This window comes from Acyrthosiphon pisum, chromosome X (assembly GCF_005508785.2).
Source record: "Acyrthosiphon pisum isolate AL4f chromosome X, pea_aphid_22Mar2018_4r6ur, whole genome shotgun sequence".
In the NCBI taxonomy this organism is placed as follows: Eukaryota; Metazoa; Arthropoda; class Insecta; order Hemiptera; family Aphididae; genus Acyrthosiphon; species Acyrthosiphon pisum.
In genome coordinates this window covers 77,741,649-77,762,295 of record NC_042493.1, presented here as the reverse complement: position 1 = coordinate 77,762,295, position 20,647 = coordinate 77,741,649, and the positions used below count along the sequence as shown (strand labels likewise).

The 20,647-nt window shown below is 31.3% G+C and overlaps 1 protein-coding gene across 2 annotated transcripts in view; it reads right to left on the bottom strand.

Annotated features, from left to right (window-relative positions):
• The window catches only part of LOC100163966 (scavenger receptor class B member 1), an 88,381-nt gene that overhangs the window by 23,196 nt on the left and 44,538 nt on the right, over nt 1-20,647 (bottom strand). For both annotated transcript variants that reach the window (XM_016804376.2, XM_001947170.5), the window contains exon 2: nt 3,298-3,389. In XM_016804376.2, the coding sequence (XP_016659865.1) occupies nt 3,298-3,389 (92 nt within the window). The remainder of the gene's footprint in view (nt 1-3,297; nt 3,390-20,647) is intronic.

Genomic DNA, 20,647 nt, shown 5'->3' with positions numbered 1-20,647 from the left:
GTCATCTTTATCCTATTGGCTAAAATAAAATATCATACAAGAGCGAACGTCATGTTAGTATTTTACATAATACATTGAATTCCCGGCAACTCAACTTCTTTGTCGCCATAATATTATATTTCAAACTCAAAACAGATTCATAATTTTTAGCGATTAATTCACGCGATGGTAAAGATACACTATCTAAAATATCATGTATGTTAATTTTATATTCTGCAGTTTTTTCGTATATTTAATCATACAATATATACTATACATTATAGCGGAAAAATAAGTGTTAATAGAATAATAAAAAGACATGTTCGTTTGTCGAAGAAATCATCCTGCGACAGCACTTCGGCTCATGATTCTATGCCTAGTAAGAATTAAAAAACAAACGTATGATTGCTTATAAATGCATTAACTTTTCCGGGCCATCGAAGTAGGCACACTACACGAGGAAGTGTAATGCTATAAGATTATAACACTAAGTTGAGTCGAAAACATCGTATAGTTTATCCAAAAAGTAATCAACACGAACATTTTCTGGTTTTGATATTATAGGTAGTGTTAGTTAGGAATATTATAAACACGTAATAGACAATTATAAATATTTTAAGTACGCGGAAAAAAAAAACAGTTATTATATACTAAAAGAAAAAAATCAATTATATGCACATCTAGATGTGATGCTGAAATTATCAATCTAATTTTCCAACAACGTAAATTATGTAATTAGTATAAGACATTTCAGGTTTACGACCCGAAGTTGTAGAGGTTATGTACGTCATAGACTCGTAGTAGTTGAATTTTATACCTGAAATCGGGTTACTACTCGTTGTAGGTATAAGCCGCAAACAACTACAGTGACGGAAGAGTGTTATTATAATTTATTATTATGGGTCGGTATTATTACACATTAAGGATATTTTTATTATGACCCGAATCGTTTTCGATCGCCCTCAGAACAAATAGCAAAATAATAAATACCTTTTCGCATAGGTATCATGTGCAAAATCAAAGCAGCCGCAACTACGTTTAAAAAAGTTGTTATTATTATTTTATTTTTATTTACTTCGTACCACTTTAGATAAATTGCTATACCTATATAACAAAATGATGACGCGAGTGGTCGGGCAACTCATCGGGATAACCCCGGTGAATAAATAAGTGGCTGGAGAACTGGTATTGCCTACTATTCGCGGTCACGGTCTTGCGGTTATCTCCGGATGTGCAACAAGAAATATTTTAAGAAAAAAAACATTTTTGACTCAATGACCGCATAGGTGAAGAGGTAGGAGGTATCTATTTTAACTATTTCAACGGCGGTCGGCGGAAGAGGTACCTAAGTGGTTTTTGTTATTTATTTCTTTTTTTAACTTTTCATACGATTCGCCGCCTAGATGGATTTCAGATTGGCCGAACGAAATGCATTCTTCGTACCAGAATATTATACCTAAAATTATCTAAGCCTCTTTAGTCAATAACATATAATACGCCTAACTTGTACCTACGGGGATCATTAAACTATGCATAATTTAATATAGTGGATCGGGAGAATTATTTTGACCTTAACAAACCGCCAAGACGCATTCGACTCAATCTGGCGATTATGTGTGAAATTCTTAACGTGTTGCCGTTTAGGTTCGTCTGACTATTTGATAGAACACATACAATATTTTCGGATATAAATGCAATCATGTATATTACAATATAGGTATAAGGTACTAAAAAGAAGAGCGTCGTATAAATTATATAAATGCACATTGTCACAGTATTATAATTTTACTCATGCATGATTCATCCTAATTTTTCTTTTAATGAATTAAAAAAAAATACTAATTTATAAATTAATTTACTAATTTAGCACCGTGTTTTCAATTATTTAGATTTTTTACACCATTTAAAGAGTTCATACAATTTCGATACAAACTTATATTTTTCAAATAAAACCTTCAATGAGTAGGTTTGTGAGTTATTAAAATGTATATTCCAACTAAGGATAATAGTCCTTAAAAATAGGATTACAAAAATATTAAATATATGTAATATTGGATGTTAGGGTCTAGACAGTATTATACTCAAATAATTTTTACATAATATTATAAAATGTTGATATTTATAGATTAATAGATTATTGTTATTTACTAAAATTCTCAAATTATCATAGCCTCCATATCTTTAAAACCATCGTGAACGATAAGTAATTCAAAAACTACGTGTTTCAATATTGATTTATATTTATATAATATAAAAAGAAAGTCATCTGATTAACAACTCACAGGGAAAAGGGATAGCTCGCATTTGAATAAAAGAAAATTATATCGTCACAGTTTATTCCTTAAACAGTATAGTTATAATATGAAATCAAAATTAAAATACATTCTATATTAAAAGATAAAATTGGAGTGAGCGTGTTTAGTGAATTATAATATGTTTATGTTAAAGCCGTCAGGGCTCAGAGAATGAAAAAAAATCATTAAAATGTTTAAATGGCCCCAAAAATGTAAATAGAGGTTAATATGCATAATTAATAATTTACAAAGAATTAATAAAAAAATTTTTTAAAAATTACTCTTAATATTTATATTTTTACTTGTACCTTGAACACCGATTAGCGTTAATTTTATTCTACTACCAATGTTCCAAATATTATATCCACCCATTAAAGTCGCGTACATATATTGAGAGAGTATTTAATACATTTTATAGGTACTCATAGGTATGTCTTTGTGCAGCGGACCCAATATGGCAAATTGAATAACATTATAATAATAATAATAATAATAATGATAATATTTTATTTTTATTTCATAGTATTGGAACGAATGATTAAGTACAGCGTTTCTCAACCTGTGTTACTCGAAAAGCTCATAGGTGGTACCCAAAGAAAATCTCCCTTTATAAAAAAAAATGGCATTGGTTATTTACATCAAATGTTATTTGGTTTATTTGATATTAATAATAATATAAATAATAATTTTATATATTTAATTTTCTTTTTGTGCATTAAATGTTTATATTGTCATCATTTTGATGCTCCTAATAAAATAAAATCCCATGCATGTAAAATAATGTAAACATTTTTGATACGAAAAAAAAGGTATTTTAGTCAAGTGGTAAACGACAATTTAAAAACTGTGGTACGCGGATATAAAAAGGTTGAGAACCGCTTTTTGGTATGTTTGATAAACGGTAAATGCGTATTAAAATGTGTGACACTACTGTATCGTTTTTCTTAAAATCATATAATCTTAAAATACATAAAACAATTATAACATATTATTATGACTGTCGCCGGCGGACTCCGTCACTTACCCATTTGAGTATTAATTGAAATGGATCGAACACGGCGATTAGCGTACCCAGAACGAGTGCGGAGAAGCCAATTAGCATCAACGATATCAGACCTGAAAACAAATTAAACGAATTTATTATACATGTAAATCTGCAACATCATAATATAAGCGACGAGTGCACAATATATTATAATAATATTATGTACTATTTCATTCTACGCGTGTAAATACATGCACATTTCAAACAGCCAAAAGTTAACGCTATGACGAAAACACAATATTCAAATCATTGTTCAAAGCAGGGCTTGCAAACGTTATAATAACGTTATGATTGTAACGTTATATTACTTATGTTTGACAAAAAAAACGATTGAAATTTGTAAACGTAATTATAACGGAAAGCGATAGTCAAAAATAATTAAATACTGCAAAACATAACATAACGATTAACAAAATATATTATACATCATTAAACAAAACGTAATTTATAGAATATCATTAAATGAAAAATAACACAAATCGTAATTTATGGAATATCATTGAACGAAAAATAACGCCTATTGGTTTCGTAGAAACATTTATTTCATGCAAACAGTCTAAACTTGCACAACGTTTTAATTCTAAATAACGATAAACGCAAATGTTGAATAACGTTTTAATTCTAAATAACGATAAATGGAAAAATTATGTAACGTTTTAATTGTAAGAAACATAAAACAGAATTCTTTTCCAACGCAAGCCCTGGTACAAAGCAATTCAAAGAACATTCATTTTGAAAATTACGGTTCCGGCAACAGGTGTTATATTTTTTCCCTAAAAATGGTGCATATACACCGTTTCAGTGTTTAACTTACATAAATTGGACATTACTATTTACTGGCAGTCATAGTTTGCGCACGTTCAGTAAATTACCCAACAACTTATTTGTCCATAGTTTTACAACTATTTTGCGCGCAGATTATGAAAAAAACATTTTTCATTATTAAAACTAAAAGAATTATTTCTTTGGTTGTTCATCATTTGGTTTTCCAGCACACAGGGATGGGTTGAAATTTTAATTGGATAAAAAATATTATATATGATGCAAAAACATAGTGTGAGCAGTATAATCCGTCTGCTGGAGCAATAGCTATTCAGTTTTTAAAATAATATGTTATCTCCATCTATTTTTTCTACTGGTAAATAAGGCAAACCTTATATTATTATAAACCGTCATATTAAGTCCATATCGAGTCAATGGAATTAACCGTTTAATACATAGATGCGTTTATAATAATTTACTATGAAATTGATCAGATGTATTAAGCCATAACTAGGACCGTTACAAAAGTAGTTATAATAATACGTTGTATCGGTGCATTATACTGTGTTGGTAAATAAGAAAAAGCCAGCTTTTTCAATCCTATTTTTTATTAATAACGAATGATGGTTATACGCTTATAAACAGGTAGGTACATATGTATACACACAGGCTCGGCTCTCTCTGGAAAGGCATTTTCTTGTACTACAGCGTGGCCAACTTTGAGAGAGATCAATTCGATGTTAATTTTATCATTAAAAATAGAACAATGTGCAGGGGCCGGGTGGAAGCAATGCGAAAGTAATCCTCGCCAGATCTCACGATTGAAATAGAAGAAAAAAAGGCAAATAGTAATTACTATATGAACTTGATAAAATTTATTAAAATATAAATTGAACCGTTATAATAGTAGTTATAATAATGAGGTGTATCGGTATAGGTACAACAAGAAAAAGCCAGCTTTTTCAACCGCATTATTTTGTTAATAACAACGAATGATTGTAAAACGCCTATATTAGTGCTTGTAGGTACCTAGGTAATCTATACTGGGCACTTATAATAGGTAATAGTGATTATAGTTAATCTGCAAAAACCAATTTCATCATGTCTTTAGAATATAACAACTATAAAATAATTTTAATATTATTAAAACATCTAGACCAGTAAAATATTATAGTACCAGATACTACCTAGTAGGTACTTATACAACTATAGTATTTTGTATCCTAATCGTTATATAACACTGATATATGATGCTTTCAGACTTGTCGAATACGGTATACAATAATTACATAATCATACGTTATTCGCACACCTATAATAACATTCGGCAATAAAATTGAACGGGTACAGTATTTTTTCCTCGTATGGAGAATTTAACGGTCGTAGAAAATAATTCCCACTTGCAACGCAGTTGCGTTCGAATGAGCATTAGCGCGTGTCATAAAATATGTACGACAATCGACGTGGCGCAAGTCGAGCACATCATGTAACAACAAAGTCGTCTGCAATCGTCATCGTATCATAATATGTACAAAACGGCTGTGAAACAATGTAAAATATTGTGGTTTTAGGTATAGATACTTGCTCAATTTCATACCAATAACAATTGACAAAACTAGACGCCAGGCACAGACGCGCTAGGATTTGCAGCTGATCGGATTTGAGAAATGTCCCACGTGATAATATTATATATTTTTTTAAAAATGTAAACGCCGAATGGATTTTAATTATAATAACAGTTATTCACATAATTTCAGTGACAAAATAATTATCAGAAAAAATACAAAAAAACATTAAGTGGTAAAATTTGGGTAAGTGCTGTTGTAACCTACTAATGAGATTGCATTTCTGTCTCGCATAAATTGCACCATTCTTGTAAAATGGGCATTTTTCAAAAAATTTATTTGCCCAAGAAGTGAATAAGTCGTGTGACCTTGTTTTATTTGATACCCGGATGCTGAGTCATATTATAAAAGACGCGGGGTACCTATAAGTTATAACTTATAAGGCTATTTTTAACAGTCCCAATATAAAGCAAAATCCACAAATCTAACGTCTTTACTTTAAAGCATCTATGGTAATAACTTTCAGTGTACCAGGTCTGCAATCATAAGGATGCAGGTAAGTAGATATTTAGGATAATTCAACAAAGCCGACTAGAAATCTATTCTGAACGACTGAATCAGCGACCATATAATATATATATTACACATCGAAATATATCACTCACAGTGTATGGATACCAAAACATTGTCTCATAGCATGTTACATAATTAATAAACGCGTTATAATGAAGTACGGATCAGCAAAGACATTTTCCACATAACGCATAATAGTGATGTTTGTGAAGCAAGTTAAATCGCAAAAAAATTACGCAAACAGAAATAATAATAATATATAGTTACTGTATACATATTGATATGTTGTATAATCACTATAATACCTATCTTTGTGCGGTACTTTGTTCCGACTGAACGCGTTTGCAACCTACCTATCATTATTTACACGTGTATATAATATTAGGTATAATGTCTCGATCGCGAACGACACTACAAAGATTTGTAGTGTTTTCGAGTCACACTTCCATGCAGGCGGAGTACTGGAGTGGAGGAAAGTGGACTTTTTTTAAAAATATACTTCTTCATACGTCGTTTGTTGAGTACGATGATAGATCATATATTATGTTGACAGAGATCCGGTGACTGGGGCATAATTTTAAGGGAGGGGGTGGAAGAGTGAGATGGTCGTGAATTCGTAAAATCTCGTTTTACGTTGACGAACTCATCTATATAACCATATTATATACGTACGACCTATCGGCGAATATCCAATAATATATTTCCTCGTTGTATACTGCCGTCTGTACTCGTGTATATTACTATATATTAATATGTTACTCATATTACTGTGGCATATTATTTAAAAAATAATTAGAACTACACAGAACAAATCTTAAATTTGACACGATTTTGAAAACAAGCTGACGGTGGCGGACTTTGTTTACCCAATGTACACTTTAACTAGACTACTTGAACCAAGATCTATGCGCATTTTCAATTTTCAATTTTTACTTAATATTATATATAATAGTCCCTCCATTTTACTCCTAGAACCGACCTTGTGGGAATTAGGTAAGTATTGAGTTTTTAATTTTACAATCACAAACGTATAATGTACCTATACCATCAACAGTAGAACAAGTAGAATTTTAAATGCATTTACCTGTGTCCCGCGGTTGTTAAATAATGTTATTAAACGTGCCCACAAGTGTACCAGCTATGATATAGCGATAATAATATTTGAAACGAAAACAACCGAAATGTGAAATAATACCATTACGTAATATGGCGATATAGATAGACAGATCGCGCAGTGTCAGGGAGACCGAGTAACATAATTTTCATCAAATTCGCGAATATTTTGTTTTTATGCGCCTATTTTTCCCTATTTCGAATTTATACGGTTGTAGGTAAAGCGGACCTGTTGATATCATTCTTGTTATTTAATCTGGTTACCTGCGCTAACCGAATTACTGGTTACCTACATACTTAGCAAAGTATAGATACCTAATTATAATGGGACTTAAAAAACCATTATAATAAAAAACCGTAAAATAAAATCCACTTTTATGAATGTATAAAGGTATGCATTATTTTGTATACCCACATAATAATAATATTCCGAATTCTTCATTACTATTATTATTATTATCACGGGTCATCTTGAGCGCACACAACAAGAACATGATATGAATAAGACAAGTAATGAGAAGTGATATCGAAAAAGCACGTCACAATATCGCAGCAGCCAATGATAATAATAATAACCAATAAATCGGAATCGGATGTCTTCGAAGAGAAAAAAATTATTGATTATGCTATTATAGATAAATAGTTTGTGCAGGTGGCTGTGGCGCGCTGATTGCAATCATGACTGTATCAGTGCCTAATCTTTGCAATACACATATTATGCGCAAATTTAATTAAGTCCACAACAGCTGAGCAGCGTTCCTGATAAATAAAAAAAATAAGTATCACGTGCGTGCTCCAAACGCGTTATTATAATATGGTGATTTGTAGTGGTAAGTATGGGTACACGCCTGGATTAAAACCGTTCACAGGTCTTAATAATATATCATAATAGTAAAGTTATTGTACCTTAACTATTTTAAATGGTTATAATATTATTAATTATCAATTTGTATTACATGTCGTGTGTGTAAGTTGATTACAGAAATCATTCCAACAGTAAACTTATTCTATACCTACATTTTTTACGAAATCAACCGAGTTAGAATATTTAATTGGTATACTTAATGTATTATTGTACAACTATTATTATGTAATAATTTTTTTTTTTATTAGTTTTCTATTACAATCCTACTGAACATACTAATAGTTTAGTTCTTAGATTGTGCCGTTTTGTATGTGTTGAAAGGTTTGTAAATAATTTTGAACCCGTAATTGTTACCTATCAAGTTATCGGACATTAGTATCTATATCCTCCATTCAACAGTCATCGGAGGCCTCTGGCTATATAGTCTGAAATTAGTTTAAAACTCACACTTTATTCAAAACATAAATTTATTATTTATAATTTAAGCACAATGATTTTACTTATTTTTTTGCTTGGTATGAATCAGTATTAAGTCTTAACATCAATGACTGAGTTTGTGGTAAAAGAAAGGTGAAATATGAATTAATTGTAAAATACTCAAGGCACACTACATTGTAGTGACTAAAACATGCCAAACAGTACCTATATTTGTGAATATTTCAAACTTTTTTAAGAGGTCAGTGCCGATTTCAATCTCCGTCGATTAAAGTCGGTATGAAAATATAAAAATAAAATTATTATATATCAGCGTCACTGGGCGAAAATAATTAATATATCAGCTAATAAGATTTAATAAATAAAACACGTGAAACTAATATAAAAAATTTAGTTTTATAATAATTAATAATTATAAACGTATCTATTGTCGAATCGACAAACAATCAATTAAATACGTATATTTATTAACCGTAAATGGTCTTAAATAAATAATTATTCTTGTCGTAATTAGATATAGGTATAAATAAGAACACGAAATAACCAATAAAAATGTCGACAGAAAAACATATTTTAGTTCAGGGCGTTAATAAACTGCAAATATTTTTTTTATGAATATATTACAATAGTTAATAATTACTATAAATTACGCAAATTATACGGTTAAGCTACTAACTAACTACCAGCCTGAGTAATTATATTAGATGACAGACCTAATCGCCTATGGGCGATGTAGTTTAGTATAGTACTGTTTTGTACTGTATAGTTAATATGTAAGTAAACACGCAATTGTACGTCTTATTTTAGTGATCGGTGGTGCATGCATAATATATTTTCCTAATTTGTCCTACCAAATTAAATATTATATTCTCAAATATCACACTGTTTTAAACATTTAAATTGTTTTGGATTAAAATACGAACATATTTTTCAAAAAAAACCTTGTTGTACCTAGCAATTCACCGTAGCAGTGGCTGAAGACCTGTTGCAGGCGTTTGACGCATACAATTACTGTCGACGCATTGGAAAAACTGTTTCAAGCACTGTATTATATCATTGAGGACGCGTTAAGAATTAATCGAATTTCTCAGTCCAAAACTTCGAATCAAAAATGTTTGACTGTGCAATCGCTTTAGAAAAGTAGCGAACAACACCCAATTGGTACTTTATATAGATAGGCAGCACTGGGAAATTGCGAATATTCCAGAATTGTTTTAAAAAAAAAGCTTTAATAACGATTATATTTTGAAAATATTTCATGAAGGTTATCATTATTGCTCACATTTTAAAATGGGACGATATTCGAAATTATTGTGAATTGGACGTCACCGTTCCCAAACTAAAGTTTTTGCATTCGCGGTGTTGCAGAACCGACGGGCCCGATTTTCAAAGTCATCGACGGAGGAGTATACATTTATTTAACACCAAAGTGGATAATATAATAACGATACACGCCGATAAATCACTCGCAAGTTTGTTCATTTCAACCACGCCCAAGATCACGGCCATTAAAGCACACCGACCGCGGTCACAGAGACTCGCAGCAGCGTGCGTATAATAATCAGTGCATTAAAATATTATATACTTGGAATGTCTGTGGTTGTGGTGTGCCGATAACTACGATACGACGTAGTATATTTGTGTACCTATACATAATAATATATTATAATACATGGGTGAATATTGTGAGTACCTATAGTGTGTTATTGGTCAAACCGTTCGCGGCCGGGAAGGCCGTCGCCGTTGGTTCTGTTATATTATGGTGACTAATGAATAATAATAATACAAATTAGATAATTAAACCTCCAACAAGAGGACAAGTATATTATGATATGAGTGTTTGTAAATACGCGGAAAAAATTATTGCCGGGGCTCGTTTATTTATTATAATATTATATTATTACCTATGTACAATATAATATAATACAAGCATTATAGCTGTTTCCGCATAGTCGCATAGTTATTATGTTACTTACAACGCTTGTCCGATGCAATATTATAATATATTACTCTATTATACAGTTGAGTTTCAGTTGTTTCGTATCCACAACGATGGTGTGGCTGTGGCGGGGGGGGGGATGAGTGGTCAGTTATATTACATTACTGTTAAAACATGTTTGACAAAGCTATATGAACACTTTTGATTATTATTATATAGGTATCGTTTAGACTTTTAGACTGTTGTGGCCAAATGCGTAAGTGTTTTAGGGAAACTAGGTGCTCAAAGGTTGCTTTTTATATGATTTATAAAAAATGTACCTGTATAATATACAGTGAAACTTTCGTAATACAAAGTTTCATGGGCTCAAAAAAAAAAAAAAAGCTAAATAGAATAATTATATAATTAATATGGTTTCAATTTGGACTAGTTCTCAACAATATTATCGCTGGAACAGTATGAATTTAAGTGTCTATAAGTAGACGCCTGTTGGGTACGACACCGGCTGCATATTAGTGTATCTCGAATATTTAAGCTAATGGGTCACGTACGTGCGTATTGTTTTCATATCGATCTGCAGTTATTATGTAATATTTTTTCATTACGGATCCGTGTATACGCGATTTCGACGTGTGCGTGAACTTGAACTCAAAACTGGTGGCGGCAAAATTCAGAATAAACTAGTCGAAAAACTACTTTCGCATATATTATAATGTATAAGTCGTTTATTTTAATAATTATATGGGTACATCCAAATACGTCAATGTCTACGCCGTTATAGTATAGGCGTACAAATAAAACCAGAATGTCACGGGGCAAGAAAAAAATCACGATACGGCGTCCTGCAGACCGGCCGGAGACGTACATTGTAGCTCCAATGTTCGACCATTAGATAATATCAATGAAATTGTATGCAAATCTCGTTCTTAGATACTTTATTATTTTTTACGACGGAACGACACACGTCACATATAAGTGCATAATAATCGTGGTACAGTGTGATCCTCGTGGAACCTGTATATCTAGAGTGGTGGTTCTACTTTAAAAGGTTAGGCTCTCTTGGCCTGCAGTGTAAATCTGTCAATTCAAATAAGTACCTCAAATATTGTCATCAAAATATAATACACTTATTACGCATAAAAATTATTTAATATACAGGTACTTTTTTTTTTTTGTCGAGAATAAAGGATTCAACAGCTAGGTCATTAGCTTATACGGTTGTGATTAGATTATTATTGTTAATGGATAATATAGGTACAGGTAGGTACTTATAATGTGCAGTATAGGTACTGTATACAGCACCTAAAAGATACTTTCCTACTCCCTTCGGGAATGGATGAGAACTCTATTGAGATTGTTATTGAAAAAAAAATTTAACATGCTTATTATCAAAGTATGTTATAAAGAAGGTATCGACCAAATTTTTTTAAGATTTTTACATTGTGTGAAATGTATAATAATAAATACATTTGTAAGCATTTTAAGTCTAGTTAAGCCTTCAGTTGATCGAGTTGTAGCGCGCGTGTTGGACCTACAATATTATCCGCTCAGCCAGACATCACAAATGGTTTTGAACAGAAAAACTCATTTGTTCGGTATCCGACGCGTGTTTGAAAAAGTATTCTACTATGAAATTCGGGAACGAGCACTTATCGAAACGTTATGATGGCGGCACGTTTTGAACCAGACATAATAGTGTATAATTGCAGTCGTAATTCATTTTTATTTTAGAAGTCTGTGAAAACGAGTTCACTCTGTATACGATATATAGTTGACGAACGGCTACAACTGCATATTATTAGACACTACCAACTAGTTTTTCAGCTTATATACGAGTATCATGTGGCTATGAATCCATACTACAGGTCATAAATGTATAATATTATACTTTGTCCATACTATGTTAGCTTAAGTCCACTGCACGACTTTTTTAAACAGCGTGAGTGTCTCTAGATCAGGGCTTCTGAACCTTTTCTACACTATGGGAAACTTTGAAATTATTAAGTATATTACAGATACCCCTCCCCCCACCACAAAAGTAATTTTTAATTTTAATTTTTATTTAATATTTTAATTTTAGTTAAAAAATTCAAATCTGCTACGTGATTCCGAAGTAACCATCTACGGACCTCCGCGGCACAGAAATTCTTATACACGTGCCACAGTACACGGCCCTAAGGCGGTACACGAATCCACAATAATATTATCATAGCTGGGTGCATCGTACAGCATGTGCACGCGATGAATGGTAGTGTAGTAGTATGGGCGTGTGCCAGTAAATGTTTGGACATTTGGGGAGTCACTCGTGTTTTGAAAATTACATTAGATATCAGTATATTATTGAAAGTAAAAGGTCTTACAATAAAACAATTTAGTAAGACAATATTATATAAAGAGTTTTATTATTGATCAGGGCATTATTAATAAGTCACAAACATATGATATTTGTGTACTTTTATTCTTGTATAATAATTCCATAATGTTTACTATTTACTATATAGATCGACGTACCTACATCAATTATTGTTACACGCACGAGTACACGACCGTCGCGTCGTTGTCTGCATCTATTATTATTATTATTAAGCCATAATATATATATATAATATATGACATAATATTATTCGTATAGACCGATCAAGATCGAACGGCGTTTCAATGTCACCACGTGTCAGAATGTCATATTATGCACATTGTTATATAATAATATACCTACGTCGACTACTAACTGCGGTCGCGGTTACAGCTACCGAGCGCCGCACCATGCTGTTTGCCCTTCGGACCGCGAGTAAATATCTCTTATACATTATTATTACTATCTAAGTATACGTTTTGGACGCGTTTCGCCTTAATAATGTTCATATTAAACTATTGTAATTAGCTATTATTAGTATATGTATGTGTTTACTATACCTACAAGACCACGAGTAAGCACACAACGAAAAATATCAAAGAAATCAGCTCAAACCACATATCCGGTAACGGTTTTATTTACAAATATTCGCTCGTGAGTGGGAGAAATTTCGTCGCTTATTTTTCCGTGTTTGTCGTTCCGGACTGTATGTAGGTAGCTAGCTAGACGTGCCAAAAGTGTTTCGAAACATTGAAGTGTTATACCTATTATAATGAAATCAGTACAAAACAAACAGCTGATGTCTAGCGAAATGTCAGAAGTCCATGTTATTACGTTATATACTACGAGCGCGGCGGCCGGATTTAGCGTCTGCAGTTTCTTCAGGTAGGTTCTCCAAAAATCTGGTGCCCGTAATACAGCACGATAAAGTGAGTGCACTGTTTGAGAAATATGCGTGTGAGAGGTCGTTTACAGTTGGAACGACCTGTATACAAAAGTCGAAATGGCAACTACTACTATGGCGAGCGGTGCGGTGGAGGAAGTTGATTTGGCGACCGGTCATGGCTCTTAACTTGCGCGGAGTGTAGCCGTATAGGTATGTAGACTTTTTATACATAATATTTTATAGATTCCTAATATATTTTTATCCAAAAGAATTCCTAAACGAGAAGCATAAATTGAAATTCAACAGAAACAAACGTTATTGATTCATTTTTATTTTTTGTTGTATTGGAATTCAACACACACATACGTTATTGATTCATTTGTATTTGTTAGAAATTATAGATATATAATCAAGTACCTAATTATTTGTTGAAAAATGTAAAATATTGACGTTTTTTGTAGATACGAAAGCAATGAGCTTCGGTAAGTAATAGTTTATCGGTATAGTCGTCCCAAACACGCCATAATAGTTCTGATCAACCGGAATGGGCTGCCGATCCAAGTATAATACAATATTTTGGCCAACAATAATAGAAAATATCGAAATGTTTCTTTTACATCATCCGTGACAATTTTTTACACCAAAAACAAATAATAATTCAAGTATAACTTATATCTAACTATCTACAGTTCTTTAAATACCTACATCTAAACTTTTTTAAATTAAAATGTTTATACTATTAGTATAGGTAGGTTCTTATACTATAGCTTCATTATAAAATTCTTATGTACCACATTTCAAAAACTAATAACAGGAAAAAGTGATTTTGAAATAATTGTTTTAAGAATTTGTAAAATAATAGAGGTCGTTAGCCCATTGGCAATATAAATAGCGTACCGTTGAGTTCGAATTAAAAAACAAGTATAGACTATCTAAAAAAATATCTGAAAAAGTTGGGATACTCTGCCCGTAAAAAAACGTAAGTTTTTTCTGATCGAATTCTGTACAGTCTTGTCGTTGTTCAACAATTTTGTCTGTGAAACGTGCGTATTATATGAAGTGGATACACGAAAGCGTGTATATAGGTACCTACGACATTCTGGATTTTTCAGACTATCGTAGGTAATATAATACTTCGTTTCCAAAAATGGTTAGACGGAGGACGTGATTAACCTACACACTACACGATACTATATATCACACTGTCCAGCGGTGGACAGCATGGTAAATAAGAATATAAATCACTGCAGTGGCGGCAGCGGTGCGTTTTTGGCGTTCGGGTAAGGTGGTGGGGGTAGTGGTATAACGTGTGTATATGAAAGCATTATAATATGCGAAGAATTATTGTAATGAATATGTTGCAAACAAAAATTTATTAAATTACAACAATAAACAATTTTTAATTTTTGTATTTATAAGCAGAGCAACAACCGCTGGATGCCATGCGATAAAATAACGATACGCGTGGTCAGTCGTGGGCGAGACGGTTTAGAATCCATATATCGTTTCTGCAATCGCATGCGTACATATCACGAACATAACATAATAATAATATAATATATATGCGTTGTGAGCACTCCGGAAGGCTCGCGGGCACTCGACAACGGGTTATATTGTATAGTGATGAAGTCTGATATTCGCGTACCCCACAATCTACACAGAGACGCCTCTCTCACATAAATGTATTTTTATACTAACATTTGAGACCGAATTTTCATTTTCATATTCGTGCACAACAAAGTCAAAAATCAACAATTGTATGCAAACGTCTACTTTTCGATTTTTCTATCGTATCAGTGGTTGAGTAAGAAGTATATATTATTATGTATTTATACATTAATGGCAATATATATTATTAATTATTGTTACTACAGTGTTATTAAATGATTACCTACGTAAGTCGTACATAATATTATTTTTTCAACGATATATAATGTTTCAGTGGTTTTTGAGATCGTAGACCGCAGTATCCAAATTTTGTCTGACACATTCGTCTCAAGTGTAATACACATAACAAAATAAAATCAAGTATGCAGATCAAAGGATCAATGGTGTTTGGGTGAGTGAACCATTGACATTTTCGGGAAAAGCTGTGGGACTTGAGAAAATAATGCATGGTTCGATTTATAATAATATTAGAATAATAATAATAGCAATAATATATTATGTATGTAGAATCGCATTACAATTTATACAAAAATGATAGTGACCGACCGAAATTAAAAATATAGTGTCTCGTCTAAAAAACTATGATAAGGTAAATAGTCCGCGTACAAAGTCCATAGGTAGCTGGCATGTATATAATATACCAAATGTCGTAATTGTATATATTATATATATACCTGCCTAACATTAGTATAACGATGGTAATACTGATAAGCAATAACTTTTGTCGGTCAGTTCAACGACATCGCGGGTATACTAGTGTGCGTATATACAAACCTATATATGTAGGTTGGTATATTAGGAATATATTAATTATCATTACAACTATGATAATAATATGATTAGGTACACGGAAACATGCTGAGCGCGTGTGTAAGTTTTCGTGTGCGATCGTTGTACTGCAATATCAATACACACATGTATGATATAGTGATCGAGCTTTGATCCCGGGCGCATCGTACTCGATTTTACACAGTGATCTCAATCGTTTTTATATAGCGCCGGTCATCGGTCGGTACGATCGACACAATATACGTACGACCTGTCTACATGTCAACAGCCCGTAGAGGACTTAGGTGTGTCGAGGGGGAGGGGGGGGCTTGAGTTTTCGACCGGCTGTAATGTTATTGTACACCAGTTATAGTTTCTTGTCGATTTTGTCGAAATCATGGGAACAATTTTAGAAAAATAGAACATATTCACAACACGACTTAATTTTCAGTTTTGTAATAACAATTTAAAAGGTAATTATTGATGTATTATTGCGTGTTTATCGTTTATAATAAATTACACAATATAATACACTGAGCACACTGAGGTTCTACAAAATGTTTTAAAATCAGAAAACAATATTTTATACTTTGATATACTATATTATATTATATTATGCTAAAATAGCGGGTGTGCTAAATGTTATGGAAAATTATATCTCGTCATCCTATACCCTGCCATCAACAATAATTATTCTTGAATACGCGTTCTCGTTATTTGACCTATTAATTGTATATTTATAATCACAAGTTGTGTTTCGATCTAAAAATCGCGTATGGTATACAGAATACCGATAAACATGAGTGTGCTTATAGTTTTCGCATTCCGATAAGATCGTAGACTGATATCACAATACGGTGAGAATGGCTCTCCGTTGACCCATTCGACCTTCGGCACCTAATGTTGTACATTATAAAAAAACAAAACCGAAACGTACATCGCATATTATGTATCATTTTAGAATTTAAATATAATGCGTAAAGATTAGCGCGAAGTCGGACCAAAAGATTCTCGATGAAAATTATATACGTTACAGCGGTATAATCATATTATTACGGTATATAATATTATAGTGACTGGGCAAATGTGAAACACGGTTGGTGCAAAATAATACTGCACATGCACGATGCACAACCACGGACATCCTGATTTTATCTTGGTAAATATAAATTTACAGTTGGGTGAGTCGGACTATACATGTTTTCCCACAACCAATAAACATTAAGCAAATGTATATTATAATGATTTATTAAAATAGTCCCCCCCCCCCCAATCACGATTTATGAGAAACCAAACTAGGTAGGTACCACTTACGGTCTACGGATATCTCGTTCTAATAAAATAAAAAAAAAATACTAGTGGATTAAACACGTTATTCAGTTATTGTTTCGTTGGAGGCTCCCATACACTTTTGGAGAATTGTTGATGGTTTGGTAAAAATATTGGAAAGAAAAGCTGAGCACGCTTACCGGGGGTAATTATCTAATATGATATTTTATGATTTATGTATCCGGCTAGTGTCAATAAGTGCCGATAATATATCTTTAATGCCAACTCATTATCTTTATACGGCTACACATCAAACGCACAAGGATTCCTTAGGGTTTTCTACACTATTATACATAATATTACTTGTTACTTATTAGGTATGCTTAATAGCCACTCACTTCGATAGTATCAATAATGATATTAAATATCGATTAAATGTGTTTCACGCATATTTTCACCTCCGACAACATGCGTCCTTAATACCAAATAATAATACGTCTGTGGTTTTCGGAATATCTTTCGGAGCCTATCGTTAACTATACCTACATAATATGTATAATACTGTATATTATACTACAATGTATAATATACATTTTATACACAGAATCGAAGTATGTTCTACTATCATACATACATTTAATGTATAGGTATTACATAATAATTATTGTACATTATTATTTATCTAAATAATTTTATATTTGCGTGTAATTATTATGATCGTATACATTTTCATTTCATATATATGAGCAATCACTATTTTTTTTTAAACACTAACAAAAATATGGGAAGTAATTTTTTTTTTAAATTATAATTATACTCTTTGAAGGACAGTGATATCATGGCTAGTCCGTAGCAGAAAAGAAGACATGAAAGGTTGATAAAATATTATACCTAAACATATAGCATATTATAATATCTAAGTTGCTTTCGGGTGATAAATTTAAAGTTTAAACTTCGTATACAGTTTTATTTTTCATTTTCCATGCGAATAACCCGTGTTAAAAATGTATATTGTTAGTATGCTGAATTTTTCTCGAATTTACTATGGTCTACTATGAAATTCATCTTGATCGAAAACCTGTTTGGTTTAATGTTATATTAATTAGAGGGACGCCTGGGACAGTGACATATGCTAAAACTATGTTCACCGGTGGGGAGGCTCAATGCATACAAATTACAACACCCTGGATCAAATATTGAAAAATATAAACGAAAAAAAAAAACGTGCTTTTGAAAATAAAAACCAATTAATTAACAGGTACAAATAAAACACGAAGAAATTTATTATATGGGTGTATTATACATGTTTATATTAATTATTATACTTATGTCTTAAATTAAATCAATTTTGCCGATCACTATACAGATATATAATATGCCATAATCGCGTGGTTTTATAGTAGCCAAAGTTGTATAGGTCATGAAATACACATAAAATGTGTAGATAACAACAATTTAACACCGATTATTATTATTTTGTCTATTTTTAACTCCATTTGCTTGGCTTAACGATGAATGATAATATGTAGAATGTTTACCTATGTGGTTTTTTTTCTTAAATATTACACAGCGTGTACTGCAGGATAGTTCATAATATTTGTACCTATAACTTATGTGTTTGAAAAATGATTCTGGATGGATCTCATAACTGGTTCACCGAAAGGGTCAACCGAATGTTAATTATTTACATTAGGTTTTCACGATCCGGAAGGATGCAATTTTTTAAGACTTTTATTCTTTATAACAAAATATGTGTTTTCCGGCTAAATAAATATACATCACTATAAGACCTACAATATATGGTTCAGTGACCGATATAAAATTGTTACGTTTAACGAATAAGCTGATAAACATAACTAATAGTGTAGATAATCATTTTTTATTTAACACGATTCTATTGTGAATCATTAGATTTTCTCGAGACATATTTTCTCGGCTCCAGTTAACTAATGTTCTTTATATACAAATTGTATAGGTTTAAATATTTAAATTCAATAATATTGAAATCGTATATAACTAAACTACAGCTGCAGGTATTATACAGTACTTAGGCATATATATTGTATAGGTAATAGTTAAATTCCTAGTAGAGTTTAAAATAAACAATTATAATACAATATTATTATTGTTGATATACAATTGCATATTTAATATTTATAAAATGTATTTGAATTTCAAATAACTTTAACATTAAACTGTTCGCAACATTTATTGTAATTTTGTAAATTTTAATAAATAATAATTAATTTTTATATTAAACATGTGATGTTTATACTGTTAGATACTAGGTGAATTGATTTAATTTTTTCAACATTATTTATTCAAATATAAATTCGATAATTTATTTTTATTTTATAAAAATATGACTACATAAAATACCATGATTAAAAAATGTAAAAACGTATATTTATTACGAGAACGTTGTAAATTTGTGACCGCGTAGTCACACCTTCTGCTACCAAAATTTACTAATACATGGCAATAGATATTTATATAATATATTTTAAATATTGAATCGGCTGTAAGTAATATAATAATAATATTAATTGGGACTATACAAACAATGATTGTTACGTATTTTTGAGATTTTAATGTTAGGTATTTATGTAAAATTTCATAATTTCAATTTTACATGTATAAGTACGTAACAGTACAATTAAAATGCCATAAAAAAAACTCATTATAATATCGTAATTTTTTTTCTATTTAAATATTTTGATAACAGGTCAAACAATAAATTATATGGGTCAAGAGCAAATTAGCCCCCCGGAAGTTGGTTCCGAGCAGCTACATTTCATGATTTTCAGAGCTATATTATTATACTATATATATAAATATATAATATATACAATATTATAATATTATAATGTTATGATACATATTTAGTATAATAGAATAATATAATATAATATTTTGTTTCCGTCACATAAAACTTGATATTTTTCGTGAATTATTTTTGTATCTATACACGCGATCGTATCCACGAGTGTACGCATAAAATAAAATATTAAAAAAAAAAAAAACATTGAAAACGAACCCTGTAACTTTTAAGTTTTAATAGTTTATGTATTGTTATACATAAACTATTAATTTAATTTGTTTATAGCTTAATATGGACATACTTACGATGTAT